Below are 25,749 nucleotides of genomic sequence, written 5' to 3'. Positions count from 1 at the left end.
AACTCTTTTAACATGAAGAAACCTCCAACAGAAGGAAAAACTCTCTTTTAACAGAAGAAAGATTCAACAGAAGGAAAAAGTCTCTTTTAACAGAAGAAACATTCAACAGAAGGAAAAACTCTCTTTTAACATGAAGAAACCTCCAACAGAAGGAAAAACTCTCTTTTAACATGAAGAAACCTCCAACAGAAGGAAAAACTCTCTTTTAACAGAAGAAACCTCCAACAGAAGGAAAAACTCTCTTTTAACAGAAGAAACATTCAACAGAAGGAAAAACTCTCTTTTAACATGAAGAAACCTCCAACAGAAGGAAAAACTCTCTTTTAACAGAAGAAAGATTCAGCAGAAGGAAAAACTCTCTTTTAACAGAAGAAAGATTCAACAGAAGGAAAAAGTCTCTTTTAACAGAAGAAACCTCCAACAGAAGGAAAAACTCTCTTTTAACAGAAGAAAGATTCAGCAGAAGGAAAAAGTCTCTTTTAACAGAAGAAACCTCCAACAGAAGGAAAAACTCTCTTTTAACAGAAGAAAGATTCAGCAGAAGGAAAAACTCTCTTTTAACAGAAGAAACCTCCAACAGAAGGAAAAACTCTCTTTTAACAGAAGAAACCTCCAACAGAAAGAAGGAAAAACTTTTCGAGCACTGCAGACATCTGGACTGTGATTTTTATGTTTTGGTTTTTCTTACTTGTGGACCAGAACCAGAACTCTCTAAGGATCCTCACCGTGTCTTTTGTCTCTCTCGGTCTCACAATCAGCTCGAATAAATAGAAACTAGCGTGAACAAATTAAATCCTCCGTACGAATCTCGGCATCACAAACGTCATTAATTTGTAACCTGGTGTTGTTTTTATCAATTTTTTTGTCTTTTTTTGTGTTGATGTGAATTTTTCATCAGTAGGTGGAGGGGGGATTAAGGAGGGAGATGGGGGGGAGGGGGTACTAATCAGCTCCAACATCAAATAGTGAACGTGGAGCGTTTCAGTGGAGCCGCTCGGCCGCCGCGCAGTTTGTTTTGAAGTGCCGAGCGGCAGCCGACGGCTGAGGCACGAAAAAAAACCTCTTTCCCCCCTTTACAGTTTGGCTTTTAATTTTAATGATGCTCTTCCTCCTGCTTAAGTAAAGTCTTCCCACTCGGTGGGTCGCTGGAGCCAGAAAGAGAGAGAAGAGGGGTTTTTTCACCCTCCTTTGAAAATCACATGTATAAGTATATATTTAATTTTGCTGCTGCTGGTTGGCTGCAGGCGTTTCACAGACACAGAAATTAATTGGCACAACATTACGAGCCCTCATCACGTTCTGCTGCCTTCGTTATCCAGCGATGACGACTGAAAAGGGAAATAAAGTTGCTCTACTACTTTACCTGAAAGTTTCTTGACTCCCTCCCCCCACCACCACCACCACCACCACCACCACCACCTCCCGTCACAGTGTCGGCGGGGGAGCCGCCGCGATCTCCTCGGTAAACTTCCAGCCGATTGCCTTTCCCATCTAGAATGTAAATAAGTTGCAGTGAAATAAATAATGAGGGGGGGTTATTCTTCTTTTTTTTTCTTTCCCGCCTCGTAATCAAACTCGAGCGTCTCTTTGCTCCCAAATATGTTTCAATAAAAGATCTCACAAAGGGTACATATGTTTGGCTGTTTGCCTCCGTCGCGCTTCATCTTTGTATGTTAACGGAGAAGAAAAGTACACTTTAAAAAAAAGGTTTCGTCGTTTCCCCGGTGACGCCGCCGCCCCGTTTCCCCCCCCCAGCCGGATCCTGCAGCAGCAGCAGCAGCAGCAGCAGCAGCAGCAGGGGCGACGCACACGGCGGAAGAAGATGAAATATTTATGCTAATTGTTGCAAAAAACTTCCCACAAAAAAAAAAAAAGACGACGAGAAGCGTGCGCCGCGTGACGAGGAGCTGTCGGCTGTCGCTCTTGACGAGCGGGGGAATCAAAGTGTCAGAAGGTCGGAGCCCCTCCTCCCCCCACACTTTTTTTTTTTTTAAAGCGCTTCTTTAATGAAGAAGCTCGGCATCAGGAGCACGTCAGGCCCGATTAGCAGACGGCGGGCGTCACTCAGCCCTGCAGGCGAACTTCTGCCTTCTACCTGACTCCTCAATCTCTTCTGTCAGCGGCTCCCGTCAAGGAAAAAAAAAAAGAAAAGAAGCCGAGGCCGACATGAAAGTCAGGATGGGGCGGCTCTGATAAACTTTGCATATTTCCCCGAGAACAGAAGAAGAAGAAGAAGAAGAAGCTGCAGCATTAAACATGTGCAGCTCAGTAGGCGGGCATAAATAAAAACTTTTAAAGTTGCAGCGCCGGTTTGGAGAGACTTCCTGACGATAGTAACCCCCCCTCCCCTTCCCCTCCCCCTCCCCTCCATCGTGTATTTCCACTCACAAACAAGTGTTTTTTTTTTATTGTGCGTAATGATCATTCAACAACAAGCTTTCATGGATCCGGAAATATTTGTTGTATTTTCTTTGCCCCGTTGTCAGTTTTTTATTTTTTATTTTTTTCTCTCCTCTTCTGTTTGAGTTAAATCTGCCGGAAGGGAAACGTGTTGCCGTCGACGACGGGGAGGCTCGATCGCCGCTCCGGGCATCGCTTTGATCAAAGAAAAAAAAAACTCCTCGAGGGGCGAGAAGAGAGGAAAAAAAAAAAAAAGGCGCTTGATCTCTGCGCTTAATTAGGCGACTTGCTTCTTAATTGTTCTTTTTTTTTTGGCGGCCAGTTAATCAGGATTCACGACTCGAAGCTTTTGATTTGAGCTGAAAAGCCTCTAAATGGTTTAAACTGAGAAGCCCTGAAAATCTGCTGCTTTGCATTATGATCTTCGCAGTGAATTCCTCCTTCCTGTAAATGATCTGCGTTATAAGAGCTCGGAGGACGACTCAGGTGATGATAATGTGTCCAGGTTTTATTTATTTATTTCCAAGTGTTGCGTTCGGTGACTTCAGGATTCGACGACGTCCAAATGAGTCGAAAGATTTGAGATGAAAAAACCTTTTTGCCGTCTGCTGCCTGAGAGGAAACAGAGCCGAGAGCGACGTCACCATTAAAACTAAACCTGAGGCGGGACGGGGACCCGGGGGGGCGGGGTTAAACCTCCACCTCCTCCGCCCCCCACCCCCCGCCCGCCTCCAGCAGATCTCCAGAGACCTCATCATGTTTCAGGGTCAACAGCTTGATTTATTACCAATTATCAGGATTGTTTTGTGTTTTTGTTGGCTTAAAAATCAGTTAATCAATTAAAACTTTATTAATGTGGCAGTTTTCATGAAAAGACAAAAAAATGCAGTTCAAAGTGACGGACAAACACAAAAAGGATGGTTAAAATACTAGAGACTTAAAATATATATAAAAAAATAAAACTGGGTGGAAAATGTACAAAATAAAAGATTAGAAAAAAATAAAAGCGACCTCAAACAATAAAAGAGAAATAAAATGGTTAGAAAGTGGTTAAAATAAGAATATGTGAACAATTGAAGACAATAAAAACTACTTGTATACAAAATACATAATTCGTATTACAATAAAATGGAAAAATGGAAATGAATTTTAATAGAATATTTGTTCAGGTGCTGTGGAGGCTCCTCCTCTTCTAGCAAGCAAGCAATTTTATTTATGTAGCACATTTTGTACGTCAAATTTGTTTTAACTGTAAATAGTCAACAGAAACCCTCGAAAGTCTTCAGAAAGTCTCCGGCGATGAAGCGACGGTTGGTCTGATAACATCACGTCAAGAGGGGCGGAGCTTCACTGTCCAAGACCGAAGAAGTCGGTCAGGAGACACCAGGCGGGTTTTCTTTGACGTTTTCTTTGAGTTGTGTCACCGTGAATTCGTCCCCCAGAATCAGACTGTCAAAACCATGTTCCACTGGGACCTTCTGATGGTTGTTAGCGTTGTTATCGGTTTGGTAACTTGGTTTAACCTGCTCTTTTTTGCAAAATGTGCTGGTTGTTCGCTGGTTGTTAGCTGGTTGTTCGCTGGTTGTCAGCTGGTTGTTAGCTGGTTGTCAGCTGGTTGTCCGCTGGTTGTCCGCTGGTTGTTCGCTGGTTGTCAGCTGGTTGTCCGCTGGTTATTAGCTGGTTGTTCGCTGGTTGTTCGCTGGTTGTCCGCTGGTTGTTTGCTGGTTGTCAGCTGGTTGTCAGCTGGTTGTCCGCTGGTTGTCCGCTGGTTGTTCGCTGGTTGTCAGCTGGTTGTCCGCTGGTTATTAGCTGGTTGTCCGCTGGTTGTTCGCTGGTTGTCAGCTGGTTGTCCGCTGGTTATTAGCTGGTTGTCCGCTGGTTGTTTGCTGGTTGTCAGCTGGTTGTCAGCTGGTTGTTCGCTGGTTGTTAGCCTTGTTAGTTGTTTTTTAAGTTGATTTTAGCTGTTTATTAGCTAACTTAGCCGACTGTTAGCATTGTTAGCTGTTTGTTTAGCTGCTTTTTAGCAAATGAAGCTATTTGCTGTTTCTTTGTAGATTAAAGTTTTCATCGATCACCTGATAAAGACTTTCAGTTATTAGTGATCCAGTCGTTCTCCCTCCGTCCACCAGAGGTCCTCGGCACTTTCCTTCCTGTCTGATGACAAGACTTCCTCCTGCTTCCCCAAACACCTGTTCCCACTTCACCTCAGTCTAATTTAACTCTTTGCTCTGTGACATTTAAAACTCTTATCTGACTCAAACATCCTGCAGGACAAAAAAAACCAAACAGAATTACATCTCCAGAAATCTGCTTTAGAAATCAGAGCAGAAAGACAGTTCAGAAATTGCCTGAGAATCTTCTTGTTTTAAGGTTTTCTTCATTATCTCAGGAATCGGTGATCGTTATCTGAACGTCGTGAGTTCTTTACAAACAGGATTCGGCTGCTTTTAAAGGCAGAAATGGAACGAAATTTAAACGAGTCTTCTGTTATTGAATTTAACGGCTTTTTTCTTCGTTTCCTTCTTAATTTCTTCCTTTGTTTTCTTCTTTGTTTCCTTCTTTGTTTCCTTCTTTGTTTCCTTCTTTGTTTCTTTCTTTGTTTCTTTCTTTATATTCACCTCCAGATGTGTTTTCACCGTCCGAGCAGGAATGGAGGAAGACGTCGTTGTCGATCGGCTGTAATTATGCGTCCCGTCTGCGGCGAGCGGCGTCTGACATTTGGTTCATGTCGGAGTGGTCGTCGTGGTGATTTCTGTCGCCCGCGTGAGGAGAAGGGGGGCGACGGGATCGGAGAGGAAGGCCGGCGGCGGGATTACGGGAGCGTGACAATCGAGGATTAGCTGTGCTTTAAACAAATAACACTCGCGTGGGTCAGCAGGTCAACACTCAGTCTGGAGAGTCGCCGACTTCATTAACGCGTTAACGCGGCCGCGCCGCCATCTTCTTCACGCCTTTATTTAGTCAAAGACGGAAAAGATTCAGATTTCGCTTCCTGCAATCGGTCAGAAGTATTATAAAAACACAACAAAAGCAAAGAAGCCAGTGAGACAGTTGAAAAATTATATATATTTTTTTTTTTTAAAAGATGTTTTATGAAGAAAAATTTCACTCAATAATTAATTTTTCTTTAATGGAAGTTTCCATCGTGGAAACTGGATCCAAAGTTCCCCCCCAAAAAAAATCACGTCGAAAACACCAATAAAATAACGAAGTGACAAAACAAACATGACGCACTCCAGAAGTTTCTACGACTCATCTCTATTTATACTTCTTCGGGGCACCTACTTTTTACTTTGATCTTTGTTTTCGTTGGCATGGAAACACCGGCCACCCGTTTGTTCACCATATCTGGTCGTTCCTGCTGAGCCAGCAGAAACGCGATCCGTTACGACTCCCCTTTCTGGGTTTCTTTTCCCACTCGGGCCACCCGGTTCAAGACTGCTGACTCAGCACCTTTTCTTCTCTTTTGTTTTTTTTGTCCAAAGGTAAAAAGCACGGCATCTATCCTTCACAACGAAGGAGACGACATATCCCGAGACTTCCCGGCGCCGGTGTTGGATCAGATTTCAGAGACCGAACTCCAGAAACATGAAGGACAAAACGTACTTTTCAATGTAAGTGTTGAGTTCGAACTCATTAAAGCCTTTTTAAACTTTCACTTTCAAACTTAAAAGGTCCGACGGTTGATTGACATGTTATGAAGATGACGGTGATTGTATTCAGGCTACATTTCATATTACGTTGGTAAGTGGTCCGAGATGAAGGAGTTAAGTCGTTGGAGCCTTTCAAAGGTTTCAGACGGTTTAAATATCACTTTCAAAGTTTACTACAAATAATGCGAAAGATTCGATGAACGTTAACTGTTAGCGAGCTAATTTTAGCCGGTTAAAAGCTACGTTACCTGGCCGTTGTTTTCTGTCTCTTCTACTAAATGATAGAAAACAAAAGAGGACGAATTTCTGGCTCCGTATGTTTTGTGACCCGCTCCGAAGCTCTAAAGGTTGCTAGTTACAGGAGCGTTGCTACGGTAACTGCAGGAACGGCCGACGTCTTACAGCTCTCCACGCAAATAGTTGATCGGATCGACACGGTTCGGTTCGGCCTTGGTTAGTCTCCGAAGGACTCGTCTCCGAAGGACTCGTCTCCGAAGGACTCGTCTCCGAAGGCCAGCTCGTGACTAGCCTAACGATATTAGCGACTAATCGCTCGCCTATTAATGCTATTAAGTTGCCGAGGGAACTAATCGCTAATCAAGAGTTTCAACTCCAGAGTCTAATTTGGTACTTTTTTATTTATTTTTTTCCGTCTACCTTCATTCTCTAGAAACAAATAAAGCTTAAAAATATTAGAAAAGTCAAATCGTAAAACTACTTCAAAAATGATTTAAAAAGAAAAATATCGCTGACGATAATACGGTCAAATATTTATCCTGAAATTAATTATATGCAGAATGAAATTTGACACTAAAATATACTGAAGAACAAGTTGTTGAACTCTTGAGTTTTAACTTCAGGTCACGTTTCAGTTCTGTAAATACAAGAGTTTAAGTTTTTTAAACAGTCGCCACCGTTGTTTGTAAGATCCGAATCCTTTTTTTTCAGGGTTATTTACTTCTGTACATTCGCTGCTCTTCCTCTGACTAAACAGCAGAAAGCTTCTTCTTTTTTTCTTCATCTTCGGCAGCAGAAATGCAAATTAGCAGCAGCGCTGGAGGTAAAATTAGCATCTTTAATTAAAAAATTAGCAGCAAACAAACAACAGAAAACCTACGAACGATTAAAGGAAAAACAACCTGAAGGAGTCTTGACTGGACTTAATGATCAAACATTGAATTAATGTGAGATCACACAAACACAAACACGCATCACAAATATGTGTCTACGTGAGTCTGCTGGGGAGTAATTAATAACCAATATTTTGACATCAGATACTTACTTTGATCCAACAAACAGATGCATCCTCGGGAGAACGGCAGGATTTCATCATCTACTTTTTTTAAAAATTATTATTATTTTTGGTAGCAGTTTTATCACCGGCGTGACAAATTTATTCGTGTTTATTAGACTTTATTGATCCCCACAGGTTTTACGTATAAGACGTAAACATGGAAACAAACGTGTTTGTGACTAAAACTACAAAAACACAATCAAAGTTGCACTTGTGAAAGGTGCCGTTATAAATAAAGTTTGATCGATGGCAGGAAGTGAGAGTGTATGCAGGAATAAATCAGGGTTTTCTGAGCTTCCAGCAGGGTTGAAAAACGTGTCTCTGCTGCCCCCTGCTGGTCAACCACTCAAACAGCAGACAGGCAAACAGGTGAATATGTTTTTTAAAATTTTTTTTATTGTATTTTATTCCAGAAACTGAAGCTGTCCAGAGAGACGGAGACGGTGACACGACGTGTTTTGACGTGAGAACAACGATAATACTGTAAGTCAGCTGACAGCTCAGCCCCCAGCGGCATTCTGGGAAACCGGTAGTGCAGATGCAGTTTGAGGTTTTTAGTCGTCACCTCCGCACAGACTGAGCAGAGCCTTCTGGTAGTCGCCTTTCGTGTGCTCCTGAACCACAACAAAAACAACAATAAACATTAAATGTAGAAAAGTAAGTAAACGTTATGTAAAAATACAAGTTTTTTCCACAGAATAAGTTTCAACCGTCAGAAAGTAGAAGTACTTTCAGAGAAATTTATTGTACAGCACATACTGTCTTTTTATTAATATTTTAACTATTAAGTATTTTATTTATCTAATATTTACTATTATTATATAATATAATAACGAGGTTTTAAATTATTGTTGTTATATATTGGGGTCAGTAGCTTAATCAATAAAAAATACATGAACTTAAACATATTTGGTCAATTTGTATTTGAAAAAATTGTAGGTACCAAAAAAATCTCCCACTTTAATCTGCACCATAAACACAGCTCTTAGTGGGTTTTATTTATTTTTTTCAATATCAAATTTCATAATCTTTTTTACTTGTGTTTTTTTAAGTGAGGTACTTTTATGACTTAAATATTTACATTTTACAACCATCAGAGATTGTAGGTTCAAGTTGCTTTTGCAGGATTTTACACTTGTTTATTAGGTGGATGAACGCTGCATTAATTAAGCAGCGTTTAATATTTTTTTATGGGATATATTCTAATTTCAAGTTGCCTTTTTAACAACTGCTTAAGAGATGATTAATTAACATTTCAGGCTAACGCTGGCTCTTTTTCAGATTTTTTTTTTCTTTGCTGATCAGTGAGCAGTGTCCCGACCAATAAATAAAATGAAATTTAATGGGCTATAAAATATCACTTTATTCATTTTACTTAAAATTATTAAACAGATAAAAAATATTTTATATGATGTTATATACTTTTACTATTAATGTCGGATTCCCTTAGATAACAGTATTTTTTTTCCATAATTTATGTTGATATTATTTTTCAGGTCAAAAACTACATCCACGTCTCTGAACTGGACTCTGTGTAATGTGGTGCTTTCACTGGTCTCGGTGTGTGTGGGACGTCGCAGCGACTCACAGCGATGGTCTGGTACAGCGACCTCTTGTGCTGCCTCTTGAACTCCGACCTGATCTTCATCAGGTCGACTTCACAGCGAGAAACCATGATCCTGGTCACCACCTTCTCCTTCGCCCCTTTGCTCTGAAGGGAAAACACACAATTTACACATTTATGTCTTTAATCACGGGTAGAAATGACGGACCAAACTGTGACGAAATGTACCTTCATGGCTTCGTTGAGTCTGTTGGCGAAGTACAGCTGCCTGTTTTCAAAGCACTCCACTGTGAAGAGAAGAAGACGGACATTATTTATCCCTTTTGTTTCCATCTTTTTAGCATAAAAGCAAGTAAAAAAATTTTTTTTAATCAAAAGTCAACAAATTTATATACTTCTCTACTTTCTCTCCAGGCCAATTGTTTCATATACATTTTTTTTAAATTCCTGTTCCTGCTGATGGTGTTTGTTGTAACGTACCCAGAGTGAGGAAGGACTTCTCCAGATCTCCCTTCACCTCCTTCGTGATGCTCTCCTTCATGTTGTACGGACTGTAGCTCTTATACCTGTCAAACACTGACACAAAAAACGCACATTAAAGGGACGATAGGTGAGAATAAACAATAACAAACAGTGTTATGAGCATTGAATTAATCTTTCCTTCATCTCAACTGTATTTGTGTTGGCTATTCACAGATATTGCAAGAAGAGAGAATTTTGCAACTGGATGTAAAAAAACAAAACAAAAATCCTAGGACATAAAAAAGCATTGAGGCTGAACGTAAATGTCAATGGACGTCTGGAAGATTTAACAAAAAGCTGTCATTAAACATAACGAACGTGTCAAAGAGAAATTGGTATTCAATAAAAAATACATATTTCCAATGGACATAAAGAAATTGCCTTAAAGTAAAAAATTTTAAAAAACATTCCATATAAAAATCAAAAATTTGGAATTTAAAAGTCCAAAAAAAATTTCCAATACATTTTTTTAATGAAAATGCCCTTAAGAAATTTAGAATTTTTCTTTTTGTATTAAATGTTAAAAACTCTGTGACATTGAGCCAAGAAATGGTCAATAATGAACATAAAAAAATCATTACTATGTAATGAAAAAACAATGTTTAACAAATTTTACCTGTTATGTTTTAAAAAATGAAAATACATTCCAACTGAAAAAGTAGCCTGAAATATAAATAAGTTATTATAAAAACAATAAACATAGTCCAGGATGTTGCAGGACTGAACCTCTTGGCCGGTGACCAGGTTGATTTGTGTGCAAACGTGTGGCTTGAATGTGTTTTCGGTGTTATGAGATGGCAGTTCACCTTTCTGCAGGTGGGGGACGCTCCTCTGAGACATGATGGTGATCCAGGTCACCACGTCGGTTCCCTTCCTCTTCACGCCGGCTTCGTACAAAGACTGATGTTCCCACACGAGGACAGAATGACGGTTAGAAATGTTGTGGCACGGCGGGATGTCGACTTCATCGTCTATTAATTTTTGACGATAATTTCCACCTTGCAAAATTCACACCTAGGGAAACAGCACTACCACAGTTTTTGACTTTTTAGAACGTAAAAGACCAAACTTCGGGCGAAGATTGTGTTTAAAAGTTGACGTTTAGCGTGAAAAAAGTTTGACATTGGATATAGATTGGAGATGTGAACATGAAAAAATATTTATATCAAACCCGGAAAAAGTTTTACATCGAGGGGAGAAAAAACATTTGAAAAATCGTCGGCTTTGAAACCCAAAATGGATTAAAAAAAAAAACCAGGCGATGTTAATGAGAAAACGTTGACGTTTGATGTAAACAAAAATATTCACGTGGAACCGAATTATTTTTTGACATCGTATGTAGAAAAAACTGATCATGAAAAAACACTCGTGCTGAATGTGACAAAAAAAATTGTTGGCATTGAATGTAAAGAAAACTTTGGCATTGATTACAGGAAAAAGTATTGGACGTGAAAATAAACATTAGTTTTGAATATAAACACAAAACTTGAATATATTGCAATGAACATAAAAAAAAAACTTTTGTTAAAAAAATACATTAAACGTAGAAAAACATTGGTATCAGTATTAGATACAGTCTGTTATTTACTGATCATAACACCGTTAAACAAATTCCTGCTTCAGAGGACAAACTACCGTTTTACAATTATTGTATAGTTTACTCACTCTGGCGTCATCGTCAATCTTCTCATAGTCGATGACATTCGAGGGTTCGTCTCTTTTTGTCTGTCGATCAAATGAGATATTTTCACGACCGTGTTAAAAAATGAGAGTTGAGTTTTCTGCTGGTTCTTATACGAGTTCTTTACGAGGACTTTTTATAAGGACTAAAACTTATACAAATATTCAGATTTATCAGATATGTTAAAGTTTATGTTTTCACGATGAGGAGCATCATCAACATTTTTGCGACTTTTTAAAAAACATAATCTGGCTTCGATTATGTTTTCTCACAAATTTCTAAAAGTCAGCATTCCTGAATTTGTTTGTGTTGTGAAGATGAATGTAGATTAAAGGTTGTTACGCAGAGAAATGTGTTGGTGTCAGAGGGTATAGTATACTACAATAAAGTATGAAGTATAAAGAGTCCTGGTCCTGAATTTTTACCTGAACTAGAGCCAACAGCAGTTTGGCGAAGTCTCCCGACGTGTCTCCTGCCACGTCTTTCTCCAAATCCTTCTTAAACACTGCAAAGAGAAAAAAAGACACCGACACGGGGATGAAACTAATGTTAGCAACATGAGCTAACAAACTAGATGTAAGATTTTGGCTAGCTGTAGCTTCCGACTGGGTCACATGCGATAAAGAACCAGCAGAACCCGTGTTGTGTCTTGTATCATCAGCTGTTTGTTAGTTTATACTCAAACCACTAACTTCAATGTAAGCGTGCTTATTTTAACGTTAACATGCTAGCTGCTGATTATTTTCTGATATAGTGGCCTATGTTTAATTTTATATCACATTTTCTTTTTAAATTGTGATACCAGAATAATCTATCAATAAAATAACTGTACAGTTAACGATAATACATAAATATGTAATGTTCTACCAAATTAAGTTATTTCTTAACATCTACTTCAAAAAGGCGAATAGATTTTTCCAAGTGTTCAGGTTCTGTTGGGTTTTACAGAATGTTTCAATTTCAGTATTGTTGGGAGGAAATATCAAACAGTGTCCAATACACTAAGTTTCAGATTTCAGATTTTTGGCTTTTCTAATGTTTTTGTAGTTTCCTCCAGCTGCCAGTAGATGGTGCTAAAGAGCAATTATTTTTCTTTTTTTGTCAGCAGTTTTAAATCCAGATGTTCAAATACTTCCTCCTATTATTGTTTTTTTGATCTGACTCTTTATTGAAAATGTTGATTATTATTCTCTACCACTCACTGTCTTTGTAAACCTTTTTGATGTCCACCAGTTCGTCGTTGTTTCGGGAGCAGACGATCTCGATGAGCGCCTCCTCGTCAGTTCCCAGTCCCTGCATGCAAAAACTCCACTATGTGAGATTTCCTGTTTTTGTAATGTGACTTGATATCCCATAATAATATGACCTTATAGCATTAATAAGAGATACTTTATAAGCATTAAGTGCCACCACATCTTATCCACTCTACACTATTATTGACTTTCATGTAATTCTGTTGTAGCAGGATGGTAAAGCGCCCCCTGCAGGTCTGAGGAAAACAAACAATAATCCTGCAAACTCTTCACCTTCATGGAGGCTTTGAGCTCGGAGGCCTCATACTGGGCGGTGCTCTTCATCAGACCCAACATCAGAGCCTCCAGGGAGCCGGACAGCGCCCCCTTCAGGGCAACAACCAGATCCTGAAAACAACCAAAGGGTGCAGATTTAGAAATTATAAGAAAGCAGAAAGTTCAAGCACGGTTGATGAACCGTGTTTTTTTTTTAGAAGTTAAAATCACTACTTTCTAATGGTTTTAAATCAACCGAAGGTTTTGTGATTCTTTAGAATAAAATTCATAATACAGTCGGGTCAGAATGTCAAAGTTCATGTCTTTGCTGAATTACCAACAGGGCATCGGATCCAGAATTTCTTTCAACTCATTTGGGTCTTCATAATTCTATTAATTGGGAATTTGTTGGAAATTGCCACTACGAAAGTAAAATATTCTGTGTGACCATTATTTTTTCCTAAAAGCCCCTTTTTCAGTCAAAAACCCCCAAAACTCACAGAAGACTGGGTAACCAGCAAATATTTACCTTCGTGATGCAGAGAACTAATCTGCCTATCGTTTCATTTCAGGGTTGCAGGTAAAATTTTTTTTTATTTTGTTCATTAAAAAGAGAAAACACCTTCTTGGCGAATCGTTCGTATTCGAAGCCGATATCTTTGCGTTGCGCGTAACTCCGCCTCGTCAGGATGTCGGTGATGGTCTGTTCGTCGACACCTGCAGATTTAATAAACACATTTAATTTCAAATTATACATTCAACCTTAAAAAAGCTCAAGACACAACTTTAGACTAAGTGACTTCATTGTAATTGTGTAATTATTCAATGTTTGCTGTTAAGACAAAGAATTTTAAGGTTTAGTTTGTGTTGTTTTTTTTCCAACCGTTTCAACTTTTCCATTATTTCATCATTCTCATGTTTGTTACATGTAAAAAAAATTTTTTTTTTAAATTCACAAATTCAGATGTCAGCTGACAAAATTAACAAACATCAAGATGTCTGGAAAATATATCCTTTTTTTGAAAAATACCTTGTATTGATTTTAAAACGAGTCTGAACCATATTTTTTTTGTGTAATTCTACAGAAACTTCATGAAATCGTTTCCGAGCAGAGACGGTAAAGTGAAGTTTCCTGGACTCGCTCACCTTTAGTTTTGATGGCCGTCTCGATCCTGGCAGCGTCCTTGGCCGGGTCGAAGTCTCGTGCCGGCACCACGGTGGGGAATCGGGGCTCGACTTCCTGCAGTGGACGGTGAAAAAAAACTAAAACGTTAGCTCACAATCTACCAGAACAGATGTTACTGGCTCCTCTGGGAAAAAAAAACTAAAGCAACAAGTCACCTTGGACTCCAAATAACAAACGTATGTTTCATCCTCATTTAGATGGGGGAAGTTTTAATTTGAGTAGAAACCAGTTAGTCCATTTAGGTCGTACAGTTTGCTGGGATTGTCCCGTACAGTTGTGTATCGTCAGCATAAAAATAGATAAAAAAAAAAACTTAAATTAGAGACCCAACAGTAGGTTATAATTGGGAGATGAAATGAAGCCAAGAATCAGCTCACGGCATCAGATTTAATCATTTATCATCAGTTAATCAGCTGTCTGAACTGTGGGTGGAGAACGAACCGCACCTTTATCTGCTTTTACGACAGCAGTAAAACACTGTCGATCCTTTCAGAGCTCCAGGTCGTAAAGATATGAAAATGCGTACATATGTGCAGTTATATAATCACGGGAAAGATTAAAGCTGAAAGAACATTGGTGTGTTCTTACTACATAACGGTTTTAACACATTTATCCTGCATACTTTCAAATTAAGTCTTTTTTTAAAAATATTTATTTATTTTTTCCTTTTTACACAAGTTTTTTTAACGACTTGGCAGCATCGTTATTGTTCAGCAGGTAAATACATAAAAGTCAGAGTCACTTGCTTCTGTTTTTTTTTATCAGGTGGGTGAAAAAGGGAAAAAAAAGAATTAGATTATGAATATTGTAAAGTTGCATAACATGGAAATACTATTTGACTACCTTCCACCGCCTTTAAGATATGGTTGATATGAACAGATTCAATGGTGCCAAAATTAACCCATAATTACCCTGATGAATGTTAATGATGAATCATTGATGTGTCATCAGCAGGTGACTCACCTGTCCTCCGTACGACAGCGTCAGTTGGCCCAGAAACTCAGAAACCAGCGCCATGATGGATTCACCTGCAACAGACGGTTCCAGTAAGTCAAAAGTCGGTTTTCCATCAGTTTTCTACGTTCATGGCGGTTCCACTCAGGTATTTTTGTTTTTTTTACCTGATACTTGATAATGAGCAAAACAATGGGTGGATGGCAACTGAGACAATGACAGTGTTTCTGTTGTAAAATAATCTGCACATTATTTTCTAGATTACTGATACTTAAAACACACAAAAAAAAAGTAGTGAAAGAAGTCACATCACAGTTTCGAAAAACGGCCAAAGCCCACGCTACATTAACAAATGTCTCGTTTTTCCTCTGAGCACTTAAAAAACCCAAAATGATGTTGACTTTGACCTTTGACCTTTGGCCATCAAATTCTAATCAGTTCCTACTTAAGTCCAAGTGAGCGTATGCGCCAAATTTGAAGAATTTCCCTCGAGGCGGTACGTTACGTTTATATCCGTTTCTATGCCGACGATACGTAACCGTACTCGTCAGATAAAAACGAGGACATTCTCAGAAAAAACGTACGACCTGACGGACTGGACTCTACGATGACGTAAAACTTCCTCCGTTTAAATGAGGATGAAACAGATGTGTGTTATTTTATTTTTTATTTCACCTGCAAGGTGACGTTTTGCTTCAGAGTTTCTACATACGAGTCTATAGTGTGTTGCACACGGTGGCAAACGCTGCCTGGTTCCATTGGTTCCTGATTCCCGTCTAACCGAGACTTGACGACATGTCATTTCTCTAATTTCTGTCTGTCTCTACTGACACTATCTGATAAAGTCAAAATTGCTCCCAAAAATCAACATAATCAATTGCAACTCTAATTCCAGATTGAAGTCATTTCAAGGAATTAATTATCGGATGTGTTAAAATCTAATCAGCAGTCAAATCATGTACACAGTAGCTGACCTGATGCGTCTCGGCACGTGGTTTGTTCCACTTCCTGTTTGTTCCACTTCCTGTTTGTTTTAACTTTAAAACTGCTTTTTTTTTTTTTTACTTTTAACTGCTTCCCCCCCCCGACCTGAACCAGGAGCCGGCATTATCATTTCAATTGATCCACTTGTAAATTTGCTGACACCGTTAACAGCTAATGGATGTAATCAATCCAACCCGCCCACGGCTCTGGTCCGTTAAAACGAGTTAAATCGCTCCATGTGACTTGTACTAAAAGTTTTCGGATACTTACAAAACAGTAAACAACGGAAAACTGAGTTTATACGCACAGAATCAGTCATTCTGTATTTTGGTTAGAAGAAAAAACGTTGTTTGTCGATTTAAGAAAAAATCATCTGGTTATCTGCCTGAGCGGTCATACTAAAGACTTTATTTACATTTTTTCATGGTGAAAACTGGTTATATTAATATTGTGACAGTAAATAGTTTCACTTGTAAATTTCTAACAGAGAGTAGCATAAACAAACTGTTAAAAAAAACAGCGCCCACACAACAAGGGCCAGATTTCTTTTTCTTTTTTTATATGCAAACTGAATATGTCTATTAAAAACACAGGAAGGAAATGGACCTAATGACACCAAAGGAAACACAACACAGAGTCGGATCAGTTCGAGTAGTCAGCTGGGTTTTAACGCGGCGGTGGAAACGTTCAGTTTCCTCTTAAGATTTTTCTAAAAACAGATGAACAATAAGCCTTCAAGAGTCCAGCAGGGCAGTAAACCCCTGAGATACTGGAGGTGTGTTTGATTTGTCGACCGGGGCGTGCCAGAAGGGCTTGCAGATAAGGGAAAATGAATCATAATGCAAACAGATCTGCAGGACTGTGGAGCCTCTTGTGTAACACACACACTTCCAGAGCAACCAGAGATATTCAAATCAAACTCGAGTGCTGTTGTTAAATCATTACTGGGAAGCTTCCTCCACCTTTGACCCTCTTACAAAACTCTACCAGGGAGCGTGCGGAGGGTCAGATTTTCATCGCCTTAGCAACAGCTGGTACAAACAGTCCCGCAGAGCAGTTTCAGTCCAACTAGAACAATTCGTCATCTGATTTTTGGGATGCAGGAGAATTTGTCCCCTTTTTAGATATTCATGACTTCATGACCCAGTTATTTTTATAGCAAACTCTACACCTTTGTTTTTTATTTAAAATCTGACATTAATTACTATTTTCTTACACTTTAAACCCCAAACTATTGATTAAGCAAGACAATTGGCAGATGTGTTAATAATTAAAAATTAATTGGTTGCACCGTCAGAGTGCACGTTTGGTTTTCTATGTTTAAATGTAAAAGATTAAAAGATTAGAATTAGAAAAAAATAGAGCTCACAGTAATAGATTACATGGTTCCCAAAAAGTAATAAATACTTTGCTAAATGCTGGGTAATATTAACGATAGCTAAAAGTGATTGATAAACAATATTGCAGAAAAATGGCAAACCAAACAGCTAAAGTCGTAGAAAGACGGCTAACTACACAGCTAAAGTCGTAGACGCTAGCAACCCAGCTAAAGTCAGAGTGCTACATCAAAAGAAAGCTTATTGGTAAACGAAAAATATTCATTTTGATTAAGGGAAATCTTGGTTATTTACTTTATTCCAAATAATGAATTGAGGTAGAAGCTAAATCAGCTAATCTCTTGTCAATGATAAATTAGTTTATTAGATACCAGTAGCTGACATTTTATTTAGATTTTTTATTTGGTTTGATGGTTAATTACATTCAAATTGTGTAACTTGCATGTAGTAAATTGTAAATGACTGTAAAACCAAAACACAGAAATGGTTCTGTCAATACAACGAACTTTAACAATTAATAACGTCGCTTTTTTATTTTCCCATTTTTGGAAGATAATTAAGATCGAATCTTATTTGAAGGTTTTTCGGGGATGTTTTAGTTTATAGTTGCAGATGCTACTTCTGTTGCCAAAAATGCTCTTTGATTAATGTTTTCAGATTTTCATTTGATTACAAGTCAAATTAAAATACAACACGTGCGAATCGCCAAAAATGCCAACTAAATTCAGAATAGCGGACTTCCTGTTAAGTTGAGGTCATGGTGCCAGGAGACTTTTTTGTAGATTTAGATATAATACACATGCCAACCGAATTTCGTGCATGTAGGTTAAACTAGGTGCCGGGGCTGCAGTTTAGGAGGCGCTAGTGAGCCATTTGGCCACGCCCACTCGCAAAACCACTTACAATACGTAAATGTTTTCCACGACTGACGTGTTCCAAGTTTCATGAGTTTTGGAGTATGTTAAAAAGGCGATTAAATTTAAATAACGAGAAAAATAATAATAATAGTGAAGAATTTCATTACAATAGTGCTTTCGGGCCCTAAAAATACTTCTCCCTGCAGCTTCATCCAGGTTGTTTCAAAATAAAAGCCTTCAGTTCAGGGGTAAGTCAAGAAACTATAGTCTAACTCTTTTTCTGATTCCTTTCCAAAAAACATACAAATACATCCTGTTGTGTTTGAGTTTACCGGCTAATCTTTTACTTTTGTACTTTTTCTTTCAGCACGGTTCAACTGAAATCTGAAATCTCTGCACAAAAACTTCAGACTTGACGTGTTCTTACCTTCAGAGAAGAAGCAGCAGCAGTGAGGCAGCGAGCAGCAGCTCCGTTATGATCGAGGACAGGACAGGGTGTGGTGTTTAAATACCAGCAGACTCACACACTCTCTCTCTGCTATCTGACTGCCTGCATGACTCAGTGTACAAAACTTTTACACTCGGACAGAAATTCCTCAGTGAGGCTCAGATCTGCTGGTTCGAACAGTTTATGCAGCGAGTTAATTAGAGCTCAACGTTTAAACTCCTTCTTTCTGTCAACAGCTGTCAGATGAAAATGACAAAATACAGTAAAATAAGATGGATACAAATAATTTTGTAGAAAAAGTAAGACCAATGAATAAATACACACAAAAATAAATAAAATACACCTCGGGGTGAAAAAAGTGTGAGGTGCTATGAAATACAGTGCACCGTCATTTCAGGCTGCTGTTGAACCGTCGGGACAAACGACCTGCAGGTGGCGCTCTTCCCTGCTCTGAAGGGTGCAGCAGTCTGAAAGAGCCGCTTAAAGCTCCTCCAGCAGGCCGCCGCATACAGGATGGCCGACGCCACCACAGAGTCGTAGAAATGTCCTCAGCAGAGTCCTGCAGACTCTGAAGGACCTCAGTCTTAAAGTAAGCGAGAGCTGCTGTAACTAGCTGCCACTCACACGGCGTCCATCTTGCCATAAGACAAATCTTTCCGGACATGTCCACCTGGTTGTAGAACCAGAACTCACTTGATGGGATTATAAATCTCATCCGGCCTCGAGATCCTCCAGGAGGAGCTGGGACATGTTGCCGGGCAGAAAAAGGTCAACCTACTGCCCGGCAACCGGGTCGCTTTACAGACGGTATAGCAGAATATTTCATGCTTCCAGCCTCCCAAATGAAAAGATCTGTATTTTGTTGTTGGTCATTTTAAGATCATGTAATAATGTCATGTATAATAGTATCACAGTTAAGGGCAACAACTTTCTGCATTAAGTGCTTTTACCTTTAAGTACATTTTCCTGATTAAATCTACATACTTGTATTTTTTCAGTGTTAGCCGTACTTTTATTGATTTAAAGGAGCTGAATGCTTATTGCACAGCTGTCAATCACACAATCAAAATATCTTTTGTAGGATCTCAAAGATTCACAAACTTTCATGTGGTTTTGTTTCTGAAGTTTTGCAGAGCTGATTTTCCCCACATGCAGCATTTAGTTTTCTGAAACGCTGCCAGAGATGTGATGAACTCTTTCCAGCAGTTACATCTGCCCGACTTCCTGTTTTGTTCTGATCCAGAGACCGAAATGAAGTTCGTTAACAGTTTCACGTCTATAGACGAGCTGTGATTCAGGAAAGTAGTCGTTACAGATTCCAGTTTCTTGGACAGTTTTCTTTGACGCTTTGCTCTGCTGATATTTATCTAAGACGGAGTGATAACGCAGGTGTGGTGAGTTTCAGCGGGGGGAGCGTGTGAGGGGGGAGGGAGGGAGATCCCCACCCGGTTTTATAGCCACAGGTGAGTCACGGCAGGAAGTGACCTCACCGAGGTCATCTGGAGGTCAGAGACGTTACGGTCGTCACAAATGACCGATCGTCCGAAAACAAAAGCTGTTTAAAAGAGCAAAAGCTGCATCGCATTCGTCCAACGAGTCAGCTGCTGTTTTGTGAAACCAGGAACGTCCTGCAGTAACGGCCTCGTTTATTTCTTTTCCCCAGACAATGTTAGTGAGTCACAGTTGGAGCTCGTCGACAGCTCGGATTAGCGTTTAACTGTCCTGGTTTAATCATCAGAAACCGCATTACGAAAACATCTGGAAGGTACAAGATCACGTTGGTTTTGTGATTTCTGTGAACCGACTGCTATAAAACTACAATTGGATCCAGAAAGTCATTTATTAAGAATTTCCTGCACAAACATTCTTCTTTTTTTGTTTTGTATTTGGAGAAAATGACATCACAAATGTGCATTGTTGGTTGTCTGTTTTGTGTTTGTTGGGACTTTTTAACATGCGAATCCTCCTTCACAGCTGTTCTCACGCTGTTCCTGCCAGCGGAGTCGCCTGAGTGAGAAGGTTTTACAGAAAAAAAAATCTGTTTCCACGGTAACAAAACCATAAACAGTCGAGATTTGAGACTTGAGCTGCCGACTGTGAAACGTAAGCCGGCTCTGCATCCTTGTGTGGAAACACGTTGCAGTTCAGAGACCTTCCACAGGGGGGCAGCGTGGGTCCAGTTCACCCTGAGTCCAACACTGAGGCTCAAAAGTTCATAATGACAACAAGGACATTTATGAAACCAAAGCAACTACATCAAAGATTTTTTTTTTAATTTTTTTTAAGTAAATACAGAATTATAATTTTAAACGTGAAAAGGAAGAAGGGAGAAAAAGGTTGTTCAACAAAAGGAAAGTGAGGAAAGAAAGGAGGATGGAAGGAAAGGAAGTAAAAGGAGGAAGGAAAAGATGAGGAAAGAAAGAAAGAAAGGGAAAGGAAGTTAGGAAGGAAAAGAGGAGTTAGCGAGGCATACGAGAAAGAAGAAGGAACATGAAGGACGGATAATGAACTGTTCAGGAGTGATACTGAGTACGCCGCCGCCGTCTGAAGTGTTGGCTGAGATCTGGTTCAGGTAGCTGCAGCGCCTGAACTCCAATCCTCCGTTTCGCTGACGCCGTACTTAACCTCGTTAGTAGCTAATCCTCGTCAGGGCCACATTAACAATTTATCATGGACCACAGGCCGCAATAAGAAACCCGGACAAAGAGCCGGGCTCGCAGCGTGACCCAGAACCGGATTCAGAATCAAGCATACTTTACGTAGTGAGGTCGTGACTTTACAGTATCATAGAGAGAAACTCAGCAATTTCCACTTGAGTCATATTTGGCAAAAGTTAAAAAGAAGTCCCCCTTTAACAGGAAAAAAATCTCCAACAGAACCAGAATTACTGCGACCACCAGAGGGCGCTGCCACGTGGGCGATTTCTATGGACATTTGTTGAAAACGCAAACTGTATATAAAAAGTGTTCGTAGCTTCCGGGTCTGTAAAAGTGACGCCAATGCAGAAGTGCTCTGAAGCTGCAATACCACCGAGGGCCACTAGAGGTCGGCTCCAAAAAGCCTCCTTAGACTCCCATTCAACTTCTCTCATTAAATACAAAGTCAATACGTTTTTTTCACGAATCAATTTGGTGTCGTTTGCTAAATTCACTCCTTCTTATTCGTTTTCTGTCGCTCCGTCTGAAAATAATCTCGTCATTAATTTGATTTTAGGCCTCAAAATGCAGCACTTTTGCGGGGTTTGATTGACAGGCCTGTGGTGCAGTCTGGTTTCTGCTGTCGGTGGGCGGGGCATAGTCTCCACCGCTCGCTCCTCCCATCAGCACGTCCAAATATGGTCACTTCTGGCTCCAAAATAGCAAAGATGGCAACGATCAAAATAAAAAAATAAAAAACTCTCGAGGCTTCAAAGCAGCACTTTACAAACTGTGACGTCACGGCCGGTTTTAATCAAAGTGAAATAAACTGCCGGGTTTTTTTTTTTTTATGCCGCATGAAGGCACGATTATAAGTTTGTACGTTCACGATGGATCTGAATCTGAAAAAATTCACTAATAAGATTATCTGAGTCATGAAACTGCAGCTGCTGTCAAATAAAACACAAATCAAATCTCTGATTTGAATTGTCAGCAAAAATTAAGAGGTTCTCAAGGTTTTTGTGTTTAACTGTAAAAACACGTTTTAAAAAGAGAGACTCATGCAGCTAAAAGTAGAATCGGGTGTCGTCCGCATAGAGCTGTAATCTGTGCTCGTGACATTAAAAGGCTTCTGCTTTCCGTCTGATGGGATCTTATTTTGAATCACCTCGTGATTCAGTAACGAACTCATGTCGCTGCAGCTGCCGATCCTCGTCAGCCGTCAGGACTCAACAGGCTTCAATCCAATTTCAGCGCATCGGAAAAACATTTGTGAATCTTTCTGTGTGCATTTGTCAATTATGAGATGTACATTTCTTCCAAATGACTTGTGTTTTTGTAGTTCTTTATTAAAACATCCCAGCAGCAGCGTCTTTTAAACTCCAGATTCTTAACAGTTATTATTTAAACGTTTAACTTGTGTTTCGTAACTGCAACACTCTCATCCTTCACCATACTCACATCTTTTTGCTTTTATTTTGACTTTATTGTTTTTTCCTGTGATTTTTATAGCCAATATTTTGTTGTTATTTGTTTCCATTATTTTTTTGTAGAGATATAATAATAATAATATAATATTTTTGCCTCTCCTTGCACTGCACAGAATTCTTTTTCATATTTAAAATCTTCAAAAAAATAAATGTAGAGTTTTTAACATTTTATCCAACTGAGTTTTGTTGTTGGAGCCAAAAGACAAATAGATGTGAACATCATTGATTTGGTGCTTTTGGAAGAATTCCCATAATGTCATGACTCGAACACACGTCCAACTCTGGAAACAAGAAAGATATCTCGAGATGTCGATCTTCTTCTCCTGACTGGCGGTCGACCGAGAGTCGTTTCCTTCCTCCTCGTTTTTCAGCCCGAGGACCGAAAAAGTTTGTCCAATTTTTTTCCCGCCATTTTTTTCCAGTTTCTGAAGATGTAATCTCGCTCCCGTCCTGTCCTGCTCTGCCCTTCGTTCCCTTATAAGTAATCCTGTTAGCGAGGCTCCTTTTCTAATCCTCCCACGGTGTTCAGATCCCTGCACGTCTTTTACGGCTTCTTCACCCGCAGCTCCGTGGGATGCTGCTGGACTCCGACTGAGCAAACTCAGGTAGGACCGCAGACCCCCGACGCATAGACCACCTACCCACAAAAAAAACACCTCAATGAATCCTTATTTAAGGCTTCGGGAAAAACGCTGCTGTCGAGAGGATTAGTCGCTGTTTGAAATGTGCCGTCCACGTGTTTTGTCATAGTTTTAGTTGAAAGTTAAAAGTTTAAGGTACAAATATGACAGATGGGTTCATGTTTTGGTCGTAAAATGACCCGTTGACGTGTGTCGTGTTTTTTTTTTTATGGAGCCGTGCCTGTAAAACCTGCTAAACCAGATTCATACGTCCTCGTGATGGTGAAACTGAGGAAGAGATCTGCAGAGAAATCCTCCCCTCCTCCGAAGCTCCTTCAGTTTCATTGAGCTACATGGAACCAAAATGGTTTTGTTACCAACAGCTACTTGTTTCATGTCTCCAATCATCTTTGTTCCTTTATCTAAACTGGAGCGTGTGGTCAACTGCCAAACCTTTCGAGACCAATTTGTAATTTGAACGACATAAAAAAGCAAGAATTTGAAGTCTAAAACCATTTCACCGACCACTGAAAGTTCACGTTGAGTCTTCTGGTACGGAAACACAATCAGCCCGACTAACGTGGGTTTTTATTGATATCTACTGGAGTTACCGCTTTGGGCGTCTTGAAAGTGCAGTGACACAGCTGGTTTTGTGGGAGAGGATTAGGATCATGATCAATCAGCTCTAATTGAAACTGACATTCAGCCACTTGCGATCTCAACACGTCTTGTTTTGCAGGCGGACGGACATTTTGGAGCCAAACACACTCAGCGTGTTTCCAGTAGTAGCGGCGATTTTAAAATTTACGTGTTTTGTTTTTTTAGCTGTTTAAGGATTTTATGTCCACGCGTGGTAGTGAGATTATTTTATTAAATGTAAAAAAAAACAAGTATAAATTTATAAACTGTAATTAATAATTTACAACCTATTAAAATGGGAATTGGAAGTGTATACGTTTTGTTGAAATTTCCACCCGTATGAGTTGCACAGCGAGTTTTCGTCACAGAGAGATGAAGCACAAATCCTACAAAACTGCACAACTTGAGCTTTTAAACAATGTCAAGGTTTCTTGAAAATATCGTCTTGAAAGTTGCATTAAATTTTATAATCCTTATAGGTCCTTGCTCATCTTCACACCCGCTACTCTTGATTAAATCGCTTCCCGACGTACCGCGTATCAAAGTAAACAACAGAACTTCCCCTTTCTGATGATAGCAGTTCTTTCTCTGTACGACAAACTGTTTTCAACTAATCCAGTTTTGGTATTTTCAAAAATATGAGCTTTAAAGTGAAGGTAGTGAAATTAGTTCATACAGTAATATCTTCCATTGAGTTACAGGTTACACAAGAAGTGTAGGAACCACCAAATGTCAAATTTAAAGGGTTTTAAACTTCAGATTTATTTTTAGGTCCGCTGTAAAACAACAACAACAAAAAAAGCCAAGTTTCATTGAGATCATCAATTAATGCTTCAATAATCCGTATGGATTTTAGCAAATAACCACGATGCTGTGATGTTTACATGAGACGACATTTATCATTGAATTGCAGGAATGTGAAAATCAGGTGGCAATATAACGTAAAGTGAGTGCAAAAAAAGGGGATAAAAACATATTTTGAATACATTCAAAAAATTTAGGTGGACAGGAAGAGAGTCATGAAGGTAAAATGATTTTTTTTTGTTGCCCGTCTGTGTTTGTTCCTCGAGGATGTTGAGCTGGGTGATCAAAGTCGTTCCTCAGCCACCTGTGCCTCCTCAACCCCAAGATGTTGAAGAAAAGAAGGACGAGAAACCGGCAGCTGCTCCGCCCCCTCCCGTAGCCCCGCCTCCAGCTCCTGTAAGACACGCCCCTTTGTGTTTAAACGTTTTTATCATCTGTCACTACTATTTATTTTTACACTGCTATTTTTTACTTAATGCCTATATAAAGTTTACATAAAAATGTTGCACATGTTCAAACGTATGTTTTAATAACACCAGTGGAGGGCGCCAAAGTGAAAAATGTTTTAATTTTTAAAAATCTTTTGAGCATTTTTGTTTGTTATTTGTAAAAAATTTAAAAAAAAAAGGATTTAAATCTAAAATCCTATATATACAGTAGGGAATTAAATAACTTTGTAAACTAAGGTTTGAAAATATATATGTATATTAACAATGTGAAAAATAATAAACGAATGTACTTTTACTGCGATATTGTTTTCGTTAACTATATTTACGATGACATCGTTTTGTGTTTCAAACAGGAGAAGAAAGTAAAGTTTAAAGAAGAGTGCAAAAATGAAAGTAAGATCGTTCACTTCACACCATGAATTAATTAATAATAATAATATATTAATAATTTAATTCAGTCTGGTTCCTGTTCATAACGTTAAACTTACTTTCCCGTTTACCTGACAGGTCCGAAAGCTGACAAACCCAAAAAGGAAGTCCTGCCGATACCAGCGAACAGGTGAGTTTTACTGAAGACACGATAAATTAACTAAAATATCATCTATAATCAGAGTTATTTGGAGCCGTTCATTTTAATCCAACTTTAGTTGCGTTGTGGTTTCAAACTTGTTTATTTAACTTTTTTTTTTTTTTTACTTTATTTTGGTCTTCCAAATAGTTTCA

At 39.1% G+C, this 25,749-nt stretch overlaps 2 protein-coding genes and 1 long non-coding RNA gene across 3 annotated transcripts in view; 2 read left to right on the top strand and 1 right to left on the bottom strand.

Annotated features, from left to right (window-relative positions):
* The first annotated feature begins 5,421 nt into the window (after positions 1–5,421).
* On the top strand, positions 5,422–8,941 carry LOC138631171 (uncharacterized). Its single transcript, XR_011311703.1, has 3 exons — positions 5,422–6,014; positions 7,761–7,830; positions 8,844–8,941. It is a non-coding gene; the product is annotated as an uncharacterized lncRNA (long non-coding RNA).
* LOC138631159 (annexin A2-A-like) lies at positions 6,928–18,402 on the bottom strand. Its single transcript, XM_069715942.1, has 13 exons — positions 18,368–18,402; positions 14,772–14,836; positions 13,769–13,862; positions 13,245–13,339; positions 12,641–12,754; positions 12,317–12,407; positions 11,540–11,619; positions 11,099–11,158; positions 10,240–10,333; positions 9,392–9,487; positions 9,140–9,198; positions 8,936–9,058; positions 6,928–7,961 (listed from the first exon to the last, which is right to left on the bottom strand). Exons 2-13 carry the CDS (start codon positions 14,823–14,825, stop codon positions 7,902–7,904), a joined length of 1,020 nt encoding a protein of 339 aa, XP_069572043.1. The 5' UTR covers positions 14,826–14,836; positions 18,368–18,402; the 3' UTR covers positions 6,928–7,901.
* A 1,701-nt stretch (positions 18,403–20,103) lies between these two features.
* cngb1a (cyclic nucleotide gated channel subunit beta 1a) overlaps positions 20,104–25,749 on the top strand; it is a 32,554-nt gene continuing 26,908 nt past the window's right edge. Inside the window, exons 1-5 of the mRNA XM_069716002.1 lie at positions 20,104–20,153; positions 20,363–20,399; positions 24,844–24,973; positions 25,380–25,419; positions 25,534–25,585. Coding sequence (XP_069572103.1) covers positions 24,845–24,973; positions 25,380–25,419; positions 25,534–25,585 — 221 coding nt within the window. The 5' untranslated portion in view covers positions 20,104–20,153; positions 20,363–20,399; position 24,844. The remainder of the gene's footprint in view (positions 20,154–20,362; positions 20,400–24,843; positions 24,974–25,379; positions 25,420–25,533; positions 25,586–25,749) is intronic.

This window comes from Brachyistius frenatus, unplaced genomic scaffold (genome assembly GCF_029030835.1).
Source record: "Brachyistius frenatus isolate BFR_SWC_R1_liver_20210118 unplaced genomic scaffold, ASM2903083v1 Contig_150, whole genome shotgun sequence".
Classification (NCBI taxonomy): domain Eukaryota; kingdom Metazoa; phylum Chordata; class Actinopteri; family Embiotocidae; genus Brachyistius; species Brachyistius frenatus.
This window is presented reverse-complemented; position numbering and strand designations above follow the sequence as displayed.

Coding starts and splice junctions, on each gene's coding strand:
- LOC138631159 (XM_069715942.1), bottom strand. CDS start 14,825: ATGGCGCTGGTTTCTGAGTTTCTGGGCCAACTGACGCTGTCGTACGGA. Junction 9,059..9,139: donor GACTCAACGAAGCCATGAAG/GTACATTTCGTC, acceptor TTTTCCCTTCAG/AGCAAAGGGGCGAAGGAGAA. Junction 7,962..8,935: donor CGCTGTACCAGACCATCGCT/GTGAGTCGCTGC, acceptor GTTGTGGTTCAG/GAGCACACGAAAGGCGACTA.